This window comes from Guyanagaster necrorhizus (genome assembly GCF_019112545.1).
Source record: "Guyanagaster necrorhizus MCA 3950 unplaced genomic scaffold BT62scaffold_34, whole genome shotgun sequence".
NCBI lineage: Eukaryota > Fungi > Basidiomycota > Agaricomycetes > Agaricales > Physalacriaceae > Guyanagaster > Guyanagaster necrorhizus.
This window is the reverse complement of record NW_025064913.1, coordinates 33,380-51,900: the sequence shown is the minus strand read 5'-3', so window position 1 is coordinate 51,900 and position 18,521 is coordinate 33,380. Positions and strand designations below refer to the sequence as shown.

At 44.9% G+C, this 18,521-nt stretch overlaps 5 protein-coding genes across 5 annotated transcripts; 2 read left to right on the top strand and 3 right to left on the bottom strand.

Moving 5' to 3' along the window:
• Positions 1-47: 47 nt before the first annotated feature.
• Positions 48-1,011, top strand: BT62DRAFT_1011077 (uncharacterized protein; the record flags this gene model as incomplete). Its single annotated transcript, XM_043177733.1, has 5 exons — positions 48-208; positions 261-267; positions 318-413; positions 624-812; positions 871-1,011. 5 exons carry the CDS (start codon positions 48-50, stop codon positions 1,009-1,011), a joined length of 594 nt encoding a protein of 197 aa, XP_043035282.1.
• An 83-nt stretch (positions 1,012-1,094) lies between these two features.
• On the bottom strand, positions 1,095-2,698 carry BT62DRAFT_982655 (uncharacterized protein; the record flags this gene model as incomplete). The annotated part of the gene is made up of 8 exons (XM_043189704.1): positions 1,095-1,237; positions 1,293-1,418; positions 1,473-1,609; positions 1,663-1,823; positions 1,885-1,945; positions 2,003-2,188; positions 2,241-2,355; positions 2,410-2,698. 8 exons carry the CDS (start codon positions 2,696-2,698, stop codon positions 1,095-1,097), a joined length of 1,218 nt encoding a protein of 405 aa, XP_043035281.1.
• A 2,551-nt stretch (positions 2,699-5,249) lies between these two features.
• Positions 5,250-6,445, top strand: BT62DRAFT_923022 (uncharacterized protein; the record flags this gene model as incomplete). The annotated part of the gene is made up of 7 exons (XM_043184466.1): positions 5,250-5,285; positions 5,396-5,487; positions 5,544-5,603; positions 5,627-5,728; positions 5,950-5,990; positions 6,194-6,291; positions 6,368-6,445. 7 exons carry the CDS (start codon positions 5,250-5,252, stop codon positions 6,443-6,445), a joined length of 507 nt encoding a protein of 168 aa, XP_043035280.1.
• An 837-nt stretch (positions 6,446-7,282) lies between these two features.
• On the bottom strand, positions 7,283-8,239 carry BT62DRAFT_1011074 (uncharacterized protein; the record flags this gene model as incomplete). The annotated part of the gene is made up of 1 exon (XM_043177732.1): positions 7,283-8,239. One exon carries the CDS (start codon positions 8,237-8,239, stop codon positions 7,283-7,285), a length of 957 nt encoding a protein of 318 aa, XP_043035279.1.
• A 104-nt stretch (positions 8,240-8,343) lies between these two features.
• On the bottom strand, positions 8,344-9,214 carry BT62DRAFT_1011073 (uncharacterized protein; the record flags this gene model as incomplete). The annotated part of the gene is made up of 3 exons (XM_043177731.1): positions 8,344-8,829; positions 8,879-9,023; positions 9,090-9,214. The coding sequence occupies 3 exons, from the start codon at positions 9,212-9,214 to the stop codon at positions 8,344-8,346; spliced, it is 756 nt and encodes a 251-aa protein (XP_043035278.1).
• Between the last annotated feature and the right edge of the window lie 9,307 nt (positions 9,215-18,521).

The following is an 18,521-nucleotide window of genomic DNA, read 5'->3' as shown; positions in this document are numbered from 1 at the left end:
TTTTCAGCCGCATGCCATATTGAAGGCCTTCCTTTTTATAATCTTCGATGCCCACGGCCTGGAAGTCAACGTCAACAATGTATTCTGTCTCTCGTCAATCGTTTCTTCTCTTCTCTCCATTCGTCGCCCCTTTGTTGACTCCTGCTGTAGATTACAATATGCTCACAGCACGAGATACTGCTAGTAGGCGACATTCAGACAACAGAATGTGAGCTTTTCGTCCTTTATTTTGAGTTCGTTCTCATAGTCATTTCATTCAGACGCCCTGTGCGAAGCCAAGATTTTCTGTGATAAAACTCCCTTTTGCATATATCTAGCTTCCCTTCGCATCGTTGCTAAGCCTGACTGTATATGATGCAATTCGAACCAGCGCCGTATGGTCAACCTCGGATCTGATGTATTCGACATCAGCGGTAAGTTCTCAGCTCGCACGTCTAATCCAATAGACTTGCTCGCGACTCAACACTTCTCACGAAGATGTCAGTGGCGACAGCACATGTTGATTGAATCGGTTGTTTGGATATTACAATGTCTTTCCTCCCATCATCGACGTTCTCATCTTGTCATGCCGGCGATGGAAGACGCTCTTTCTGTCTGAGAACTGCATGTCTGAAATCGCCCAGATCGAAGGTTCTCTTCGCATTCTCAATGCGTTATACATGATTACAGTTTCATCTTCGCCAACGACTATAGGCTCCTTCGCATTCCGTGACACACTATCCCTCTGCACGATTGGGGACGATATCAGCATATTACAGCGCTGTAACCTTCCATGGACGCAAATAAAGAGGTATCATATACCCATACATACAGTCGGTTAGAGAGCGGAAAAATTTCCCTTTACTAGAACGTTTCTATTTGTCTATCGAGCATTGTGAAATGCATGCTTCCATGAACGACACCATTCCCCCAGGTACAGATGCCAGCACTGTGTTCCCGCCCGCTCTAGACCACCCTAAAGCCTGGGTTTGGAGGTCTCGGGAGCAGGCAACAAGTCGATGTGAAAAGTAATTATAATTGATATGTCTGTCTCATGATATAGTAAGGTTTCTAAGATTGTAACAATGCAATGCAAACGAAATGTCCCCGAGCCTCTAATGTCCTGCCCCCTTCTCCCCTTCCTCGATCAACCCAGTTGTCTCCGGCACATTCTTCCTTCGCATAAACCACTGGAATGTCGGAAGCGTGATTAGCGAAACTACTGTCCACGCGATAAGGACACCAAAGTGTAGTCCCACTAGCCTCGAAATGTCAGCGAAAACGGAAAGTATATCTGGGACCCTGAAACTTACGTTCGTTCTTCGTCCCAAATAAGATGGTCCGTACAGCACCAGAGACATTGTAGAAAGGCATTGCGTATCCATATCGATAGATATTTGGGAGCACATCGAGTGGCATGAAGGATACAGATACATTAGCTTCAAAGCAGTCGTCAAAGAAAGGTGGAAGAAAGAGGATGTATGTATACTCACAAATAATCCACAGAATCATGAAGAACGGCACGAATCGAACCGTAAGGAGCGTTATCATCGCTTCGAGAGCGAGTCCCACCGAGAGCATACCGACGAAATTGACCATCCAGAAAATGACAAAGCCTGCATCACCGAATCTGAAACATTACCGGTTAGGAGGGCGAGGAGTATGAAGGAGAAGGATGCGTACTTGCGCGAGAAGTTGACTTGGAAGGCTCGGCTCAGAAGAGAGTAGAATAAAGAGATCATAAAGTACGCAATGAACACCGAGATAAGTCGAACCCGAATGAGGGAAACAGTGGTTAATTTTCTTTCGAGGCCAGATATTTCTCGCGCAGAGGCTCCAATCATCTACATCGTGGAAGATTTAATTCCTGCATTACGGATTGATTAAAAGACGAAAGTTACGCACCACGATGAAGAATGATAGAATCAATAGGTAGATTAGACCCACGAATGTGATGGCGCTAGCACTAGAAGAAAAAAATCAGCACATTTGACATCATACGGAAAGGATTAGGGACGCCTACACTGGGATATCGAATGGAACGAGGTTGTCCGTTGTATAGCTTATGGGCTCTGTTAAAATCTGTGGCGCCGAACTGGCTATAGAAGATAGTGACGAAGACGAGGCTATTTGTGACACGAATTGTTGAGCATATTCCTGGCATATAGCTATGAGAAGGGCTTGGACAGACGGCCGTATCAGTGAACGGCTGGTGGAGTCACGTCAAAGCCAGCAGAGTTAAAAGGAAGTTAAAAACTTACTACGCATTCTCGTTCCTCGCCTCTACACCATAGAATGTTATCGCCTCCGTGCCGTCATAAGAAGAGTTCACAGATGACACAGCTGCGTTTAACGCGCCGGTCGCGTTTGACTGGACTATGAAATTCTTATCAGTATTCGGTGAAGGGAAAGAGTGGGCAAGTGGTGCACCAACAACAGCTACCCAAGCCTTCTGCTCTACCACCCTATTCGCCACCTCCTCCCATCCACCAGGAAACTCACTCGCAGAGACCTGCGTGAATGTCACTTTACTCGACGACGAACTCGCTGTGAGGCCCTGCACTACCGCGGTCCCCACTGCGGACCCATCAAAATCAACGACCCATCCTCGCAAATTATGATCCGGTATCTTCCACAGAGCGCCCCAATATATCGAGAATACGGAGAACATGACAATGACCATCGCAAAGCAGCCGCCGAAAAGTATTTTGAAGTACATGGATCGGGAAGCTTGTAGTGAGGGCGTCTTGTCGAGAAATCGGGATGAAAAAGGGCGGTCGATGACGGGGACGTCGCGGTCCACTGTGGTGGTTTCGATGGACATGCGGTCGGACATGGTGTAGTAGATGAAGGGAAAAGAAAAATAATCAGGGCAAGGAAATCACAATCTAGATCATGGGCGTATATATAGTGACGACTTCGGATAGCTCACGTCAAATTTATCCGGACCATAAATATTGACGGGTGATCAAGTTATGCAGTGGATTGTTTGACTTTTGCGCACAGGACGCCGAGAATAGTCAGCACGCTAATTTCCTTTGGAAGACGCCATCCTGCAACACCAGAGAAGGTCGACGAATGAGCACGACTCGTGTCCTAACCCGATTAGCCGGGGGAAAAGTTGAAGATATGTCACGGATAAACGGTACAACCATCATCTGCGTTGATGTCGAGTCATTTAACCTTGTATCTGCAAGAATCCTGGTTCCATCTATAGCAAAGGTGGTATTGCAACGAACTTCTCCAGCTAATGACTCTGTTCGGATATCATGAATCCAGAGGAGATACTGCTGAGGCCATCTTTCCGTTCCTCCAATGTCAGGACGCTCCCTGACTTTTCGCATTTGTGGTTACAGGAGACATACCTGGAAAGAAAAGTCCATGCAAATACCAACCATGTAGCCGCTCGGCGCACAGCGATCTTATCGGCTAGTGACAGGAGCCGCGCATGTGGCTCGACTTGATGCGGCGCGTTTGATCCTCCCACCCGCGGCGCAGTACCTATTACCCGACTCACTTGTAACGCTGTTTTTCTCCCCGGGTTCCGACTCGCTGAACAATGATCGACCACCGGAAGAAACTCTTCAGTGGACCCTTTTCATCATAGACTGTCCGGATTTCTGGTCCGATGTCCGGACTAAAACGAAATGATTTTGATTTTCTCTGCATGGTCGGAGTCAAAGTCCAGTAGTCAGACGTTCCCGATGCCGCACCATCGCTTTTCTGGTTATTTGCAATTTCTGCCATCCTTTCAGACCGCATCTTAAGCAATGTCGACAGGCTGCCCACGATAAACGCGACAAGTGTAAACACAGTACAGCCAAGGCGATAATGGACCTCTGGTCCAGAAGGAGTGCAAGAATGTTGATTTGAAGCGTACTGTCCGGGCATTGAAGGTGGATATATAGCGGGAGATATTGCCCGCTATGTCACGTTCGGTGCGTCAGCCTCTGCTGGTAAGCATGATTACTGCGAGGCTGTGATAATTCTTCATCAGGCTACGTTGGGTTCCCCGGCATTTGGGAATGAGACAAAAGACCTGAATAGGCGCGCTTTCATCGCTTTGATGAATAGACACGGATATTTAATGGCAATCGAGTTGAAAGGGGATCTTTAGTATTGAACATGACTGTAAGCCTTCTAGCGACCTTTGAAATAGCGCAAAGGTGATGATCTCTCATTCAGTTATGACCATCATTGATGACACTTGTAGAGGCCATGGTGGGCTGGCTACTGAAGAGCCTCTGATGAAGAGATTTAGAATCAGGCCAAAATTGGTGACTATGATATTGCTGGTGTGCGTGATTTTTGCGTGATTTTTAGCGCTGCTATAAATTTCTTTCCTTGAGTTATGGTATAACGGCCAGTCCTTGCCTTTTGCATCGCACTGACTCTATATGGGTCACAGTTATCGTCGTCAAGCGTCCCGAACGACTCTTACTGGAGCGAAGGGCCCATTCTTAAGCCACCGCGTTTTAATCGAAGAACCGAGGCCACGCATCCTCAATCCCATTTTATAGATTTTTCTGCTATAACAGTCTTCATTGACCAGCTAAAAGGCCCGAACGCTGAACCCGGAGTTGAAGATTTTAAATCATTGCATGACCATGATTCGATCTCGAGACGTAGAGACACAAAAATAACCTACGGGACTCCATAAAGCAGTCAACGGGTTGAGCCAAGTGACCACAACCACCAGACTTCAACGACGGAATGTTTGAATAACACCAGATATGGACAAGGCTGTAGCTCACGACGAAAGGAAAGAGCCATCTGATTTCGCTTTAATCAGCCACAGATGCATCAAATTTGTGCTATCACTTCGGAGCTTGGCGTTAGGGAGCATCGGAATCATTCTTATTCAACCTAGAACCCCAAAAACATTTCGTCAGGAAGTGATCAGTCCAAGAAATATGGGGGATTGTATAAGAGCAGACGAGATGAACGCTTGCTAATGCAGACAGTCAGGTATCAGTAGCTACCACAGACCAGGATCGCGGTTGCAGTAGACGTTATGATTTCTCTGGGGCCTCCCTACATACGCCTTGCTGATATTTATCCTCTGAAATGGTGGCCATACTTGTAATTCCCTCTGCGGTACTCAATATGCGACGCAGTATCTTTCTATAGTCGCCATTGGTGAGGTAATAGTAGATTCGAGATAATGTTGCACTCCGAGAAGCTACAGCCGCATATGTGAGAAGGTTAGGCAGAAACATGCCTGGCGCTGTGTTTTGTCTTTGCTCATGAGGATATCAAGCTTAGGCTCCATGTCCGGATCTGGAAAGCACTCCACACATGGGATTGTAAGTTAATTTATTTTCCTTCGAGCATGAGAGAGACGCAGAATAGAGCGAGAGTAGACCACAATTTCAACCGTCCTTCATCAGGCTGAATGGGCTATCGCGATGTGAAGGATGGCAACGTGTTCTGCTGTTTCGGGGATACAGCATCGAAAGAGGAAATTAAGAAGATGCTTGCGGGCACTCAAGGACGCGTCGTTGGAACGTAAGAGAGGGATACTGGGCTTAGATATCCAATTATATTTGGCAAATAATCGGTAGAGAAAAACGTGGCGCTGCTGCTGCTGCATGCATGACTGCAATCGATGGCCTTTTTTTTAGGTAATCAATGAGATTGAACGAAGGTCACAGGTCGTTGGGCATTTCCGTAGCAGTTCGAGGCAGGTTCTTACCTTCGAGTCCAAATGGGGCCTGTCGATATTGCAGTGCTTGAAGGATGATTCGATGTAAGTGAAATAGTACATGGTCAAAGATGGCTCCCAGTTTATTGTTATAGGCTGAACACGCCAGTGTGCATGAGGGTGGTATAGGTGAAAGTTCAAACTCCGTCACTGACGCGTCGCGAAACGCGTCTCTTATGGAAAGTCCATCTATGTGGATATTCTCCTTGATACGCTCATCAGCTATTCCATACAGATTCCTTTATATTATGGTTCCCACGACGCAGCCTAACAGAAAGAGGTGAAGCAGACTCCTGGTACAAGGATAGTACATGTAATGCCAAGAAACGAAAGAAGAGGCACCGATGGATACCAAAGCAAGCGACCATCTACTTCTGCCCGTGCCAAGGAATTATGTTGTTATCGAGTTCTAAATGCGCCCATGAAACAGCTCGCTGTTAAAGACATACGACCAAAGAAGTCAGGGTCTTACTCTACTATCCTGATAATCTTCGAGCCCAGCACTTGTAGATGGCACCATCGCGAGCTTCGGCCTCCATGTGTCGAGTAAAGGTACCGGCCCTTCAAAGAAGCATGAGCGGGACCAAAATTGCAAAAATACAAAGGATGTGTAGGTCAGTCACGTCTCATGGCATCAGCAAAACAGATGGCATCATCTGTAATACATGCGATTAATTAATATAGATGAGAGATAGAGAAATGATCATGTACGAGCTCCAAAGCAAGCGACTGTCCCGATTTATCGGCCTTGGTTCTGGGTGAGCAAATGGGCTTACTAGATATCCAAACATATTTGGCTTAGAGTTTATTCAGAAAAATGATGAATGTGATGAGGAGCAAGTTCTTAGTAATAAATGAAGTTGAACGAGGGCCACATGTTTGTAGGTCTGGAAGCAAAATTTAACTCTCTGTCTAAAAGAGTTCGTGTAAATACTCGACTAAGAGGGATGATTCAGTGTACACGGAATCGGACTTGTAGCAATCAATTTACTGTTAGAAGCGGAGCATGGCAGTACAGGCGACAACAGAGTAAGTTCAAACTCCGCCGACGCGTCGACGCGCGTCTTATGCAAGTCGTTACACGTGGATATTTTCATTCAAGCGCTCGGCATCTGGCAGTTCTTCCCTAAAGATTTCCTTATATTCTGGGTGCGACAATGCAACCTGATAATAATAGTTAACGTGAACGATACATTTCCAGGACCGCTTTGTAATCCACCGATGAAACAGCCCGCAAAAGGAACTGTATCCCCCACCCAAGCCTACGATGTATAGCTTCATGATACCTTCGCTTTCTGTGAATGATTCTGAAGACGGACTAGATTACCATATATTCACAGTCCTGGTCACCCTTAGTTATTATATGCATCATTTTCGACCCTTTATTCTGTCTTTGACTGTGAGTCGTTCCAGAGTGACATTTCTTCGAATGTTTTCATGCGTAGTGTCTGCAAGTTTCTGGAAAAGATGGACATCATCTATCACACACTGGTCAAAAATAAGGACAGTATTATGCTAATACATATAAACGTGACCATTATGTGTTCACAGTAATATACAGAAGGTATGTAGATAGATGGGTAGGACTTATTGCATATATCATTCATCCTCAGGATTGCAGATACGTGTGCTGGCTTCCAGAACACGGTCCTCGTAATCGTCTAAATCCAAATGAAGATCAAGACCATTGTCCCTCAAACGCTCCAGCGCTTGGATCCCACCTTGGTGCTGGAAAGGTACATAAAAAGCTCTTCCAATGACCACAACAACGAGACTTTTAAGAATTTGTCCGCCTTGCTGAACAACAAGTCGTGAAGAAATCATGTCCACAAAGTCAGTATTGAGAAAGTCCACTGACTCAAACTCGATGTCATCCACATAGAACTCCAGCTCCTTCAAACATGGAAGCAGCACAGGATATGTTTCAGCCCCCACACGTGTAATCTCCGACATTTTGAGAACAAAAGTCTCCATGATGTTGTCCGGCGTACTGGACCATGCGTTGTATTCAAAGACAAGTGTGACAAGCTGGGGAGATAGCTGGAGAATGGGAATCAAGTTGTCATCCATTGTGGCATCGACAAAACGAAGGACAGTCAGGGAACATTGAGAGCGAATGATCAAGGCATGTAGGTGGGAGAGCGCATCTTCGGGACATATAATTGGCTCCGAGCTCACGGTATGGTAATTGGGACATCCCGATGTGAGAGTCATCTCTTTCAAAGCCGGTAATACAATGCTGGAAAGAAAACTTCCGAGAGATGCCGAGAGTGTACGAAGCGAGGAGTTTATAATGTGACGAGAATATGGACCAGATGATTCTGGGATGGGACTGTGATGATGATACGAAAAATAGAGGATATTAGGAGCTGATGCGACGATATCCAAATAATTTATCGTCGTGACATTATCTGGCAGCTTCCTTCCGTCAAGAAAGGAGACCAGATTATGAGCAGGAAAGGAGACTTCAGCCCCTGCGTGCATGTTGGTTAAGTGGAGGGTTTTTAGCTTTGGCGCGAATTCGAACGCGTCAATATTTCCAGGCGCAGCATCCATTCTACATGTTAAGTATACCTCCTCAATCTGGTCAACTCTACCGATCCCCAGCGCATTGAGTGAGTCAACAGGAGATAGAAACACTGGTTCATCAGTTCATCTTCCTAGTCGAATTCTTCTCTCAAGCTCTCGTCAAACCGCCAATGTCTGAAGAAGAAGTCAATGCGACGTTCTAGGCTTCGCTCCAGGGCACACTCAAGAAGAGCCACCATGTTCTTCTTCGGGAATGGGACTGACACAGTATGTCCAGCATCTTTTTTAATTTGTTTACCTAGCATGTCGATCTTGAGAGTTGCCCAGTTCTCAGGGCATAGCGACTCGACCGCATCTCTCCAGGAGCTGCAAACCTGACCGAGATACCATGGTCTGTCCATGATCCTGAACACGTCAAATCCACGGACGTGGAAAGGTTCCCTGGATCTGGGCTTTGTAAATTCTTTTGGTGTCCAGCGCAAAATCCCGACAAGGATCTCGCTAGGGAAACCACGAATGAGGGATAACGCAGACCGGTAATCGCGTCTAATTGTTTTGAGCCGCGACATATGCGTCTCTAGAGACGCAACCGCATTTCGGAGTAGATCGATCTCGGTCTGTATCTCAGTGATTGGTGAGTCGATGCTATTAATCGCTGCCTCTAACTGGGCTGCTTGGAAAGGTTTTTGGTACAGCGTTGGTCTGCATGAACGTTATGAACTCGGGAGAATGATCAAACGTCGATATCCAATCATATTTGGATATCAGATCGTGAAGAAAAGCGCGGGTAGAGGGCGTATTGGATGACATGCTGATGGTAAGACGGCAAAAGTGATCAGTCAATGAGTTGATGTCAGATGATAGAGGTCTTACATACAGAGCTGTTGGAGGAAGGTGGTAATTCATGGCACTGTTGGCACGCTTATTATACTGGCCCGTCTCAGGGTCAAAGAAAGAAACAATTACAGGTGACAATAATGTTACAACCAGGTTCCTGGTCATAGCTGTCATATTTAGGATATGGATCGGCTTATTGTGTCGGATCGTATGGAGGATCCTTATCACTGAGTTGCAGAGCGAGACAATGTTTTGCTTCACTTTATTCGTCGGACCATCTTGCAGGGTTCTGGAGAGATAATGGGGCAACGCTAGTGATGGTCGCAGGACCAACACTATGAATAATGGAAGAATATGGTAATCATGATTAATGCACACATGATCACTGAAGGACCGGACCTCATCCAACGCTCCCACCGGCAATGAATTTGTGAAGATAGCTAACATTCTTGGTGGATCCAATGACCGTGGGAGCAGAGGGGCAACAGCGGGATTCAAAATAGATATGCAGTATACATATGACCAATTTAACAGATCTCTAGCGCATCGAGTCACGAGTCAACAAAAGACACAAACCCTATCAGATCATTTCTTCAACCGATTTCTCCGGAATGCCTTCCCCAGTCTTGTCAGATAATCCCAGATATCTGAACAAAAAATCAAGGCAACATTCACAGCTTCACCAGAGGGTGCATTCAAGAAGGCACACCAAATTCCATTTCAGGGAAGGGAAGTCCTTTCTTGTGCCCAAGGCACATTCATTGTCACTCACCACAATAACTTGTGACAGAGCATCTGAACTGTGCCTCTCCAGGAGCTGTACACCTGGCTGAGAACATGGCCTCTCTGCAATCTCAAAAATGTCAAACCCAGATACATAATAAGGCCCTCACAACCTGGGATTACCATGACATTCCACAAGTATTCAACCAGACAAATGGTGGGTGGGAGATAAGGTTGATTCTTAGTTGCATCTAATTGTTGTGAGTTGTGACATTTGCAATTTCAAAGATATGGCCAGCATTGTGGAGTGGGTCCATGTCACTCTAAATTTCGCTGATATGATGATCTAGGCTCTTGATTGAGGCATCCAACTAAACATCTTGAGAGTGATGGGCACTGTTGGTCTGCATGAGTGCAGTGAACTCCAAAGAGTTGAGGAAAGCAGATGCTCTTGGTGGCCATATGAGAAAAAAGATCTTGACAAAAGGAGGAACAATGACAGAATTGGACCATGGAAAGATTGTTGAAATATTGCTCATGCATCTTGGCCACAAATGAATGATTTCAGCTACTGTTCCATAGACTAAGATAGTGCAGGGTCCTTTGAAGGGTGCTCAAGAGAAATGAATGATGGACATATGCTTGTTGGCATAGCATGGCTCTTGTTAATCTACAATGTCATCAGGCAGAGAACTACTTTACTGTGTTCTTGTTATGATTTTTCAGTTATCTTATCTTATGAAGTGCCTATTTAATCTTGAGTGCCTAATCATTATCTACCTGGCTGGACTGGTAACCATGCCTCTATTGAATGACTTGCACTATTGTACTGCAACTCACAATGGACATCTTGACAAAGTGTAGACTTCATTGTTTCATGCACCTGTAGCACATTCTTTAGTTCCAACTTGCAGGTAGCCATAAAAGGACTGACTATATTCATCCCAGGACAAAACATATATAAGTAGCATAGCTCTTGCTGTAGTAGACTCAGCTTTGAGCTACATTTTATTCTATTCCGTTCACTCTCAAGCCTACTTGCAACACCTTGGTCTTCTTACCAAGTCAAACAATAGAAGTGGACTCTGGTGCAATTGTACAAACATGATACAATGCCAGTTTATCATGGGTTTACACTCATGTGATGCTTGAGTCTAACAATTAGCTTGAAGCATGACTTGCCTTTCTCTCAGCAACTGCTGAGAGTATCATATGAAATCCACCCTTTACTTCACTATTGCAGTTTTTATCTCTGCCTTCATGGCAACCCTGCTATTTGTTTACATCTTCTACATTTACAGGTGAGATATCTATGACTGGTACTATTGGCTACTGGCTCATTGGAATGCCTACTGACAAAACATCAGACTCTCTCAGACCCACTCTCATCTCTGCTGCTACAGAACCATTAGACAATATGAGTTTGGAGCATCCAGATTCACAGTCCATTTTCTCTGCTGGATTAAAGTGACCCACCTTCCAGCTGAGCAGGAAGTCCTGCTTCCTGAAAGCAATTCAGAAATTGGTGCCATGGACATTAGCAATGAAGGAGGAGTCATCCTCTGAAGAGAGTATGGTGAAGAAGTGCCATTGGTAAAGATCTCCATCACAAGCCCTGACAATAAACAATGAAGCTTGGAAGAGGAATGCCATTCTAAAAGTGTTAGATCCAAGCATCATGTGAACAGATACACATGATAAACAGATGTCTCTTTGCACTTTGAGAGATCAGCTGAGTTCACTGATGTGTAGTCTGATTGATGTGTCACAAGGCAAAGTGAGTCAGCTTGAGAGAGGATGGTGTGAAAATAAACTTTAGCTTGAAGCTGGGGTTACCAGTGAGAGTGAGCATCTTAAATACTGTACATCATCTGCTAATAATAATATCTACCTATTGTATCTCTCTGAGTCCATTGTGTTCATTGTCCTTGGGCATCACTATCATACACAAAAGGTTGGTTGTGCATTGTCAGGCAATGCTGTTGCATCAAAAGACAATGACTGATCTGGCCTAGTTGTGATGACTAAGCCTCATCCCACAGTCTTAAGCACTCATTCTGGTGCCCTGACTAAGCATAAATAGGGGTTAAATCGAGGAAAAAGTAGGAAAATCATAACAAAAAGCCTCCTAGCCCCACATATATCCAGCAGCCCTTCTGGCTGGAAAAGTAGTCCTATTGTCATCTCTGGTGAGGATAGTGACCCCTCATCACCATGACCACATTCCTGTTCCCATGGAACTCTCCTTCAGAGAAGGAGTAGGTTCTCTTCTGACTCAGACAGTGAAGTCTCCCACAGATCATTATCACAAATGAATATCAAGTGAGGAGTGGACTCCTCCTTCTCTCTATTCCCCTTTCTGAGACCTCCTCCTCTCCAGAACTGCAAGGGCCACTGAAAGTGCTCTACAGACTGTATGAACCATGGCTGCTCAAGCTTGAACCACCTTCCAGGAGTGATGCCTTAGAAGTCAGCTGGATGCCCACTGCCAAAGAGAATGAAGGCTGGAGCAAGAGCTCAGCTGGAGTGACTTTGACAGCACCAACAATGATGAGCCCCACACTGAGTCCATCTACTCTAACACTGTCTTTTTATGACAAGCCACAGGAGCAGTACCAGTCACTCTGCCTTATCTCATCCATCAGCAAGCTATGGGACCAAGTACTCTCATCTGAGCCCTCACCATCAGCAGTGGCATAGACAAACATACCTGGAAAATTCATTGAGCTGAAGAGCTTAATCTCCAAGGCCACTACTAAGTGCAGGATGAGTACAACATACTATAAGCCCAACTTGAAGAGGAGGATCAACAAATTTGCAAAGCAATAGAGCAAGAAAGAAAAGAAGAAATGGCTAGAAGAAGAGTATCAGAAGGTCCAGGAATAGATGGCACACACTCTGCCTGCTGAGGCATTGTGGTGCATGATGGAATTGGAATGTCAGTAGGCTGAGTTGCCTTGGGTTGACAAGTGGAAGGACATTCTTTCATACAGCATTATGGCCATGGCCATTTTTAAATTCAATATGCAATATCCTGCTTATCCATATCAAACCTCTGTCTCTTACAAGTCAAGATAGAGCTCTGAACCCATGCTGGAAAGCCTCCTGCCCTGGACCAACATGCTAAACCCTTAGACATATAGACTCTGCCTATATACCAGCAAAGATGATGATTCAGCTGGACCAGCAGAATCCTTCAGCAAAGGCAAGAAACCAGAACAGCTGATCATGCTACCATCTTCTTCTCCACCACTGTCTCCACAAAGCTCAGCAAGCTTGGCACCAACATCTGCTGATAACTCCAGCCTGTGGTCACTGCCACAGCTGTCTCCAAAGTTCCAACCACTGGATCCTCCCTGACAGCCCACAGGCACTATGGGAGATGGAGCCCTCTGGCCAGTCTGCAAGCTCACTCTGGTCTGAGAACCAGAGATGTTTGAGGGCACTCATGAAGATCTTGACTGCTTCATCACAGCCTGTGAACTATGCTTTGAAGTATATAGCATGTATTTTGACTTGGACTTACATTGCATTGCATTCATGGCCTCCCACTTCATGGGAAAGGCAAGAGACTGGTGGGTGCTCCAACAGATGGAGTACTTCAGTAATAGCTGGAGATACCACTGATTTCTTGTTAGGTCCAAGTGTCACATGAGTGGTAGCATGTGATAAACAGATGTCCCTTTGCACTTCAAGGGATCACTTGAGTTCACTTGTTTGTGTACTTGCTCATTGTGTCACAAGATCAGATTATTGACTCAAGGTAGAATGGTGAATATAAACTTTAGCTCAAAGCTGGGGTTTCCAGTGAGAGCTGTCAGTCCTTAAATACCATACAGACTATGCTAATAATACTACTGCTAATTGTGTTGCTCTGTGTCCATAGTGCCTGTTGTCCTTGGGCATCATTACCATACATAAAAGGTTGATTGTGTGTTGTCAAGCATCGTCATGAGTGTATGAAGAATAGACTAGTTGTGATGACTAATCTCTTCCCATGATCCCAGTTTAGCATCCTGACTAAGCATAAATAGGGGTAAAAGTCAGTAAAAAGGGGAAAAATCATAACATTACCTCCTCCTTAAGATCATTGTCCTGATGACTTAATTTAGAGATAATTCATATTCATGTATGGCATTGTTGGCATTCATGTACTTTTCATTGATCCATTGGTTGGATTCTGGACTGTATCCCTTCCAACTGACCAGGTAGTCCACTGTTGTTGTAGTTCTGCCACCTTTCGCTTTAACCTTGCGGAGTTTATGATTTAGGACTTGATCAATTTTGTAGTGTTCTTCATCATCAATTAGGTCAGGGAGGGGAGGCAAAGGTCATTTCTGGTTAGGGAATACAGATGCAATGTAAGGGGAAAGCAATGTTTCATTGAATACATCGTGGATTTTCCAGGTCGCAGGTAATTTCAGTTTGTATGCAGCTGACCCCACTTTTGCAAGTATGAAGGTTGGTCGTGTTGAGCCAGACTTTATCTTTGACATTATAGGTGTGTGCCAGACATTGGTGTTTGTCATACTAGGTTTTCATAGTTATCATGGCTTTTTCTAGTGCAGCTTTGGTTTTCTCATGAATTTTAGTCATGTTTGATGCAAAGTCGAATGAGGCGGGGGTCAAGGCATGGTGACAGGTGGTTTGGGTGATATGTGGGTGTTGTCCATAGTTCACAAAGAATGGAGTCTTCCTAGTAGCTGAGTGTATCCAGTTATTGTGCTGGAATGCAGCAAGTGCTAGCTATTCCACCCAATCATCTTGTCTGTAGTTGATAAAGAGATGAAGGTATTTCTTGACCTCTTGATTTACCTGCTCTGTTTGTCCATTGGTTTGGGGATGGTATGCAGTGGATGCATTTTGTTTGATATTGAGAAGACAATATAAGTTGTCGAGAAATTTGGAGATGAATTGGGATCCCCTATTGGAGATGACTACCTGGAGCATTCTGTATTTCACATATACTTCGTCTCGCAGAATTTTAGCCCACCCTTCCAATGACAACTCAGTGGAGCATGCAATTGGGATGATCATCTTTGAGAATCAATCAACAATGATGAGGATGGCATCATGCCCCTGGCAATCTGGTAGTCTGGTGATCATATCGACAGAGATATGAGTCCATGGTGATGAGGGGACTTCATTTGGGTATAAGGAGGCCACATGGGCTCAAGTGGATGACTTTCCTCATTAACAGACTTCACAGGCCTTGACATAGGTGATGATGTCGCTCCCCATCTTAGGCCACCAGTACTCATGCAGGATGAGTTCCTTGGTTTTGGCAACCCCTGGATGACCAGCAGTTGTGTGGTCATGACACATGGCAATGATGTTGCCATAGAGTGCCTGATCTCATGGAACATAAATTTGTCCATCATACCAAATCATCCCTTCTTCTTTTGTTATTTCCTGCTCATGGTTCAAGGATGGGGTGATCCTTTGGTCCTATTTATGAGTGTTGTGGGTGGTGCTTTTGATGTGCTCCTGGACTTCTTCCTCTGTAGGCATGAGCATGGCATGGAAATGTTCTGATCAGAGAAGGGTTACTCCATCATTGTCGGCTACACCTTGGTCATGATCTGCTCTTTGGCTGAGTAAGTCAGCCTTCTTGTTGGCTGTTCTGGGCTTGTGGTGTAGAGTGTACTGGTACTGGCTCAGTTTTGTTACCCATCGTGCCTGTCAGTGGTTGAGTTTTTGCAGTTGTTGGAAATATTGGAGGTTCTGATGATCCATCCAGATCTCGAAGATCTCCATTGCCCCAATGAGGTAATGCTGCCACTCTTCAAGTGCAAGCATTATGGTGAGTAGCTCCTTGTCATATATTTCATAATTTTGCTTGGTAACAGTGAGTGCCTTAGACAGGAAGGCCACCAGTCTCCATTTGCCATTCTGCTCCTGACTTAGTACCACTCCGATTGCCCCTTCACTTGAGTCTGCTTCAACTCAGAACTTTTCATCATGAGATGGGATTGCCAGGATGACATCTTCAGTCAGTTGTCTTTTGAGATCTGAAAAGGCATTCTGTTGGGTGGGACCCCATGTCCAAGGGGCATTGCCAGTTAGTTGAGTCATAGGCAAACTATTTTGCTGTAGTCCCAGATGAATCAGTGATAGAAATTCGTGAATCCTAGGAAGGATTGTAATTCTTTCTTTTTCACCAGTTCAGGCCATTTGGCTACTCCCACCACCTTGATTGGGTCCATTCAGATGGCCCCTTCAGAGATAATAACTCCCAAGTATTCTGTTTCCAGGACTTCAAACTCACACTTCTCCACTTTGAGAAAGAGTTTGTGCTTCCTCATGAGGTATAGTACATTCTGCACTAATGCCCAATGCTCTTCTTTCATTTTTGACATAATGAGGATGTCATTGAGATAGATGGTGACTTTTCCGGTGGCAATGAGATCCTTGAAGATGTCATTCATCATCCATTGGAAGGTTGCGGGGGAGTTGGTGAGTCCAAAGAACATCACTGTGGGTTCAAATAGTCCTCAGTTGGTCCTAAATGTGGCCTTCCATTCATCACCATCTTTGATACAAATGTTATTGTATCCCCACCAAATGTCGAGTTTAGTGTAGTATTGGGCACTCCAGAGTTTGTCCATTAGCTCTGAGATGAGTGGGAGGGGATACCGGTTCTTGATGGTCATCTCGTTCAATTTTCGATAATCCTGGACTGGTCACAATTTGCCATCCTTCTTCTTTATGAAGAAGAATGGTGATGCCATAGGGGATTTGGAGGCCCTAATTCGCCTGCTGGACAAATTCTCATTGAGGAACTTGTCAAGCTCTTGTTGTTTGGTATGGCTAAGTGGATACGTTTTGCAGTCCAGGTTAGCATTGGCATTAGAGATTAGCTTGATGGCATGATCCCAAGGCTTAGGATCAGGGAGCTCGTTGAAGCTCTCTTTATCGAAGAGATCTTGATAGTCTCATGCCCACTCTGGCACCATTTCTTCAAATGTCTTCTCCTTTCTCTCTTCATTAGCCTTGGTGGCTAGGTCTTTGGCATGGTGTATGGCATGAATGTGGATTTCCTTCTGCAAATCTATGGCCAAAATGGTTTCACCATCCTCCATTTTCTCATCCCACCTGTCTTCCAGGTCTTCATCAGGTAATTCGAATGGAATTTTCTGACATCAACACCTGGTGAACACTATTCATCCAGTCTTCCAATTGATGAGGGGGTTGTGTCGAAGGAGCCAATCATGTCCTAAGAACAACTCCTTTGTCCTGAGATCAGTGACAGCCAAGTCGATCCTCTCAGAGTGATCTCCAATGGTGAGTTGAAGTTCGATGAATTTAGTAATTGAGCTGGCCTGATTCTTGGTCCCATCCACATTATTCACTGGAATGGGGGCTGCAGTTGATCAGGTGGAAAGGTGATGTTTTTTGATGAAGGCTCAATTAATGGAGCTGCCAGTACACCCACTATCGATTAGGATGGTGATGGAGTACATGGTTCGAGTAGTTAGTGTTTTGATTTGGGCCTTTGTCATTAGGTCTCATCCTGGCATTTTAGCATGCCAGATGAACCTTTGAGGCCCATATAACTCATCTAGCCATTTGAGGGCTATACTCCATTTGGTGTTTTTTAGAGTTTCTACTGCTTCATCAGTTGCTTCGTCAACTCATGTTTGATGTATCCAGGTCCTCAGCATAGCTTTCACCACACTCCTGCTTCCTGCTTCCTTGATGGCCCTCCAGGTCCATTCTGTTTCAAATGGCTTGAGCCAAATTAAGGGGCCCTCTGCCCCTGTTTGGCCTGTGGGTGGTTGAGTTTTTTCTTGTGATTCAAAGGTGTGCTCATCAGATAATCGGAGTATATTCGAATGCATACATGGCAATGGGATGACTACAGAAGTATTATAAGTCTGACCTGTGGCTATCGAGGGCACACCTGATTGCTTTCCAGCTGATACAGTGGAATCACTCACTGTTTGGCCCTGTCTTTTACCTTCTCCACCTTGGTCTCTTTTCTGAGTTCTTTGTCCTCCTTCTGCAGTTTGGCTATCTGCACATGGATGTCTTCTTGGGTTCACTTCTTTTTGGAGAAGTCTTTCAACATGTGTCCCTTCTGCCTGCAATTGAAGCACTTTCCTTCTTTTTTCAACCTATCTATGTCTATCAGCTTCTCTGATCTGGTATATATTGTTCTGGTTCCCATCTTTTGTACACTGTAGGATGGTGAAGCCATCGAGGTTCCCTGTGGTTTCCTGGCAGTTGTCCCCGACATGTTTGGGGTTGGTGGAGAGGACTTCTTGGGGTTGTCCTAAAATGTCATAGATTCCACTTTCTGCCTTTGCTGCTCTTTGTACATCTTGGTGATCCATTCCTTCCATTTATCATACCTGATCGGCATCAGTCCTTTGATGCTGATTGTGGAGATCATCATGATGTACAAGGAGGGGACACCTCTCTTGAGGGCCTCGACCATCCTTCTGGTATTCCCTGTATCTTCCCTAATTCCAGTGAGTTGGGCCAACCATTCCAACTCATTGAAGTAATCTGTTGCTGCCTTATCTGCCATTTTGTACTTCTTGATCTTCTGCTTATGTACTTTCTGTACTGCTGGATCAATAAACTTGTCATGGAGCATTTGTTTAAATACCAGCCAAGATGGATATTGATAGTGATCTCGGGTGGTGGATCGGAAGTTCAGGAAAATAAGAATCCACCATGTCTTGGCTTTTTCTTTGAGATAGGAGGCCACAAATATGACTTTGTTCATGTCTGTACTGAGATA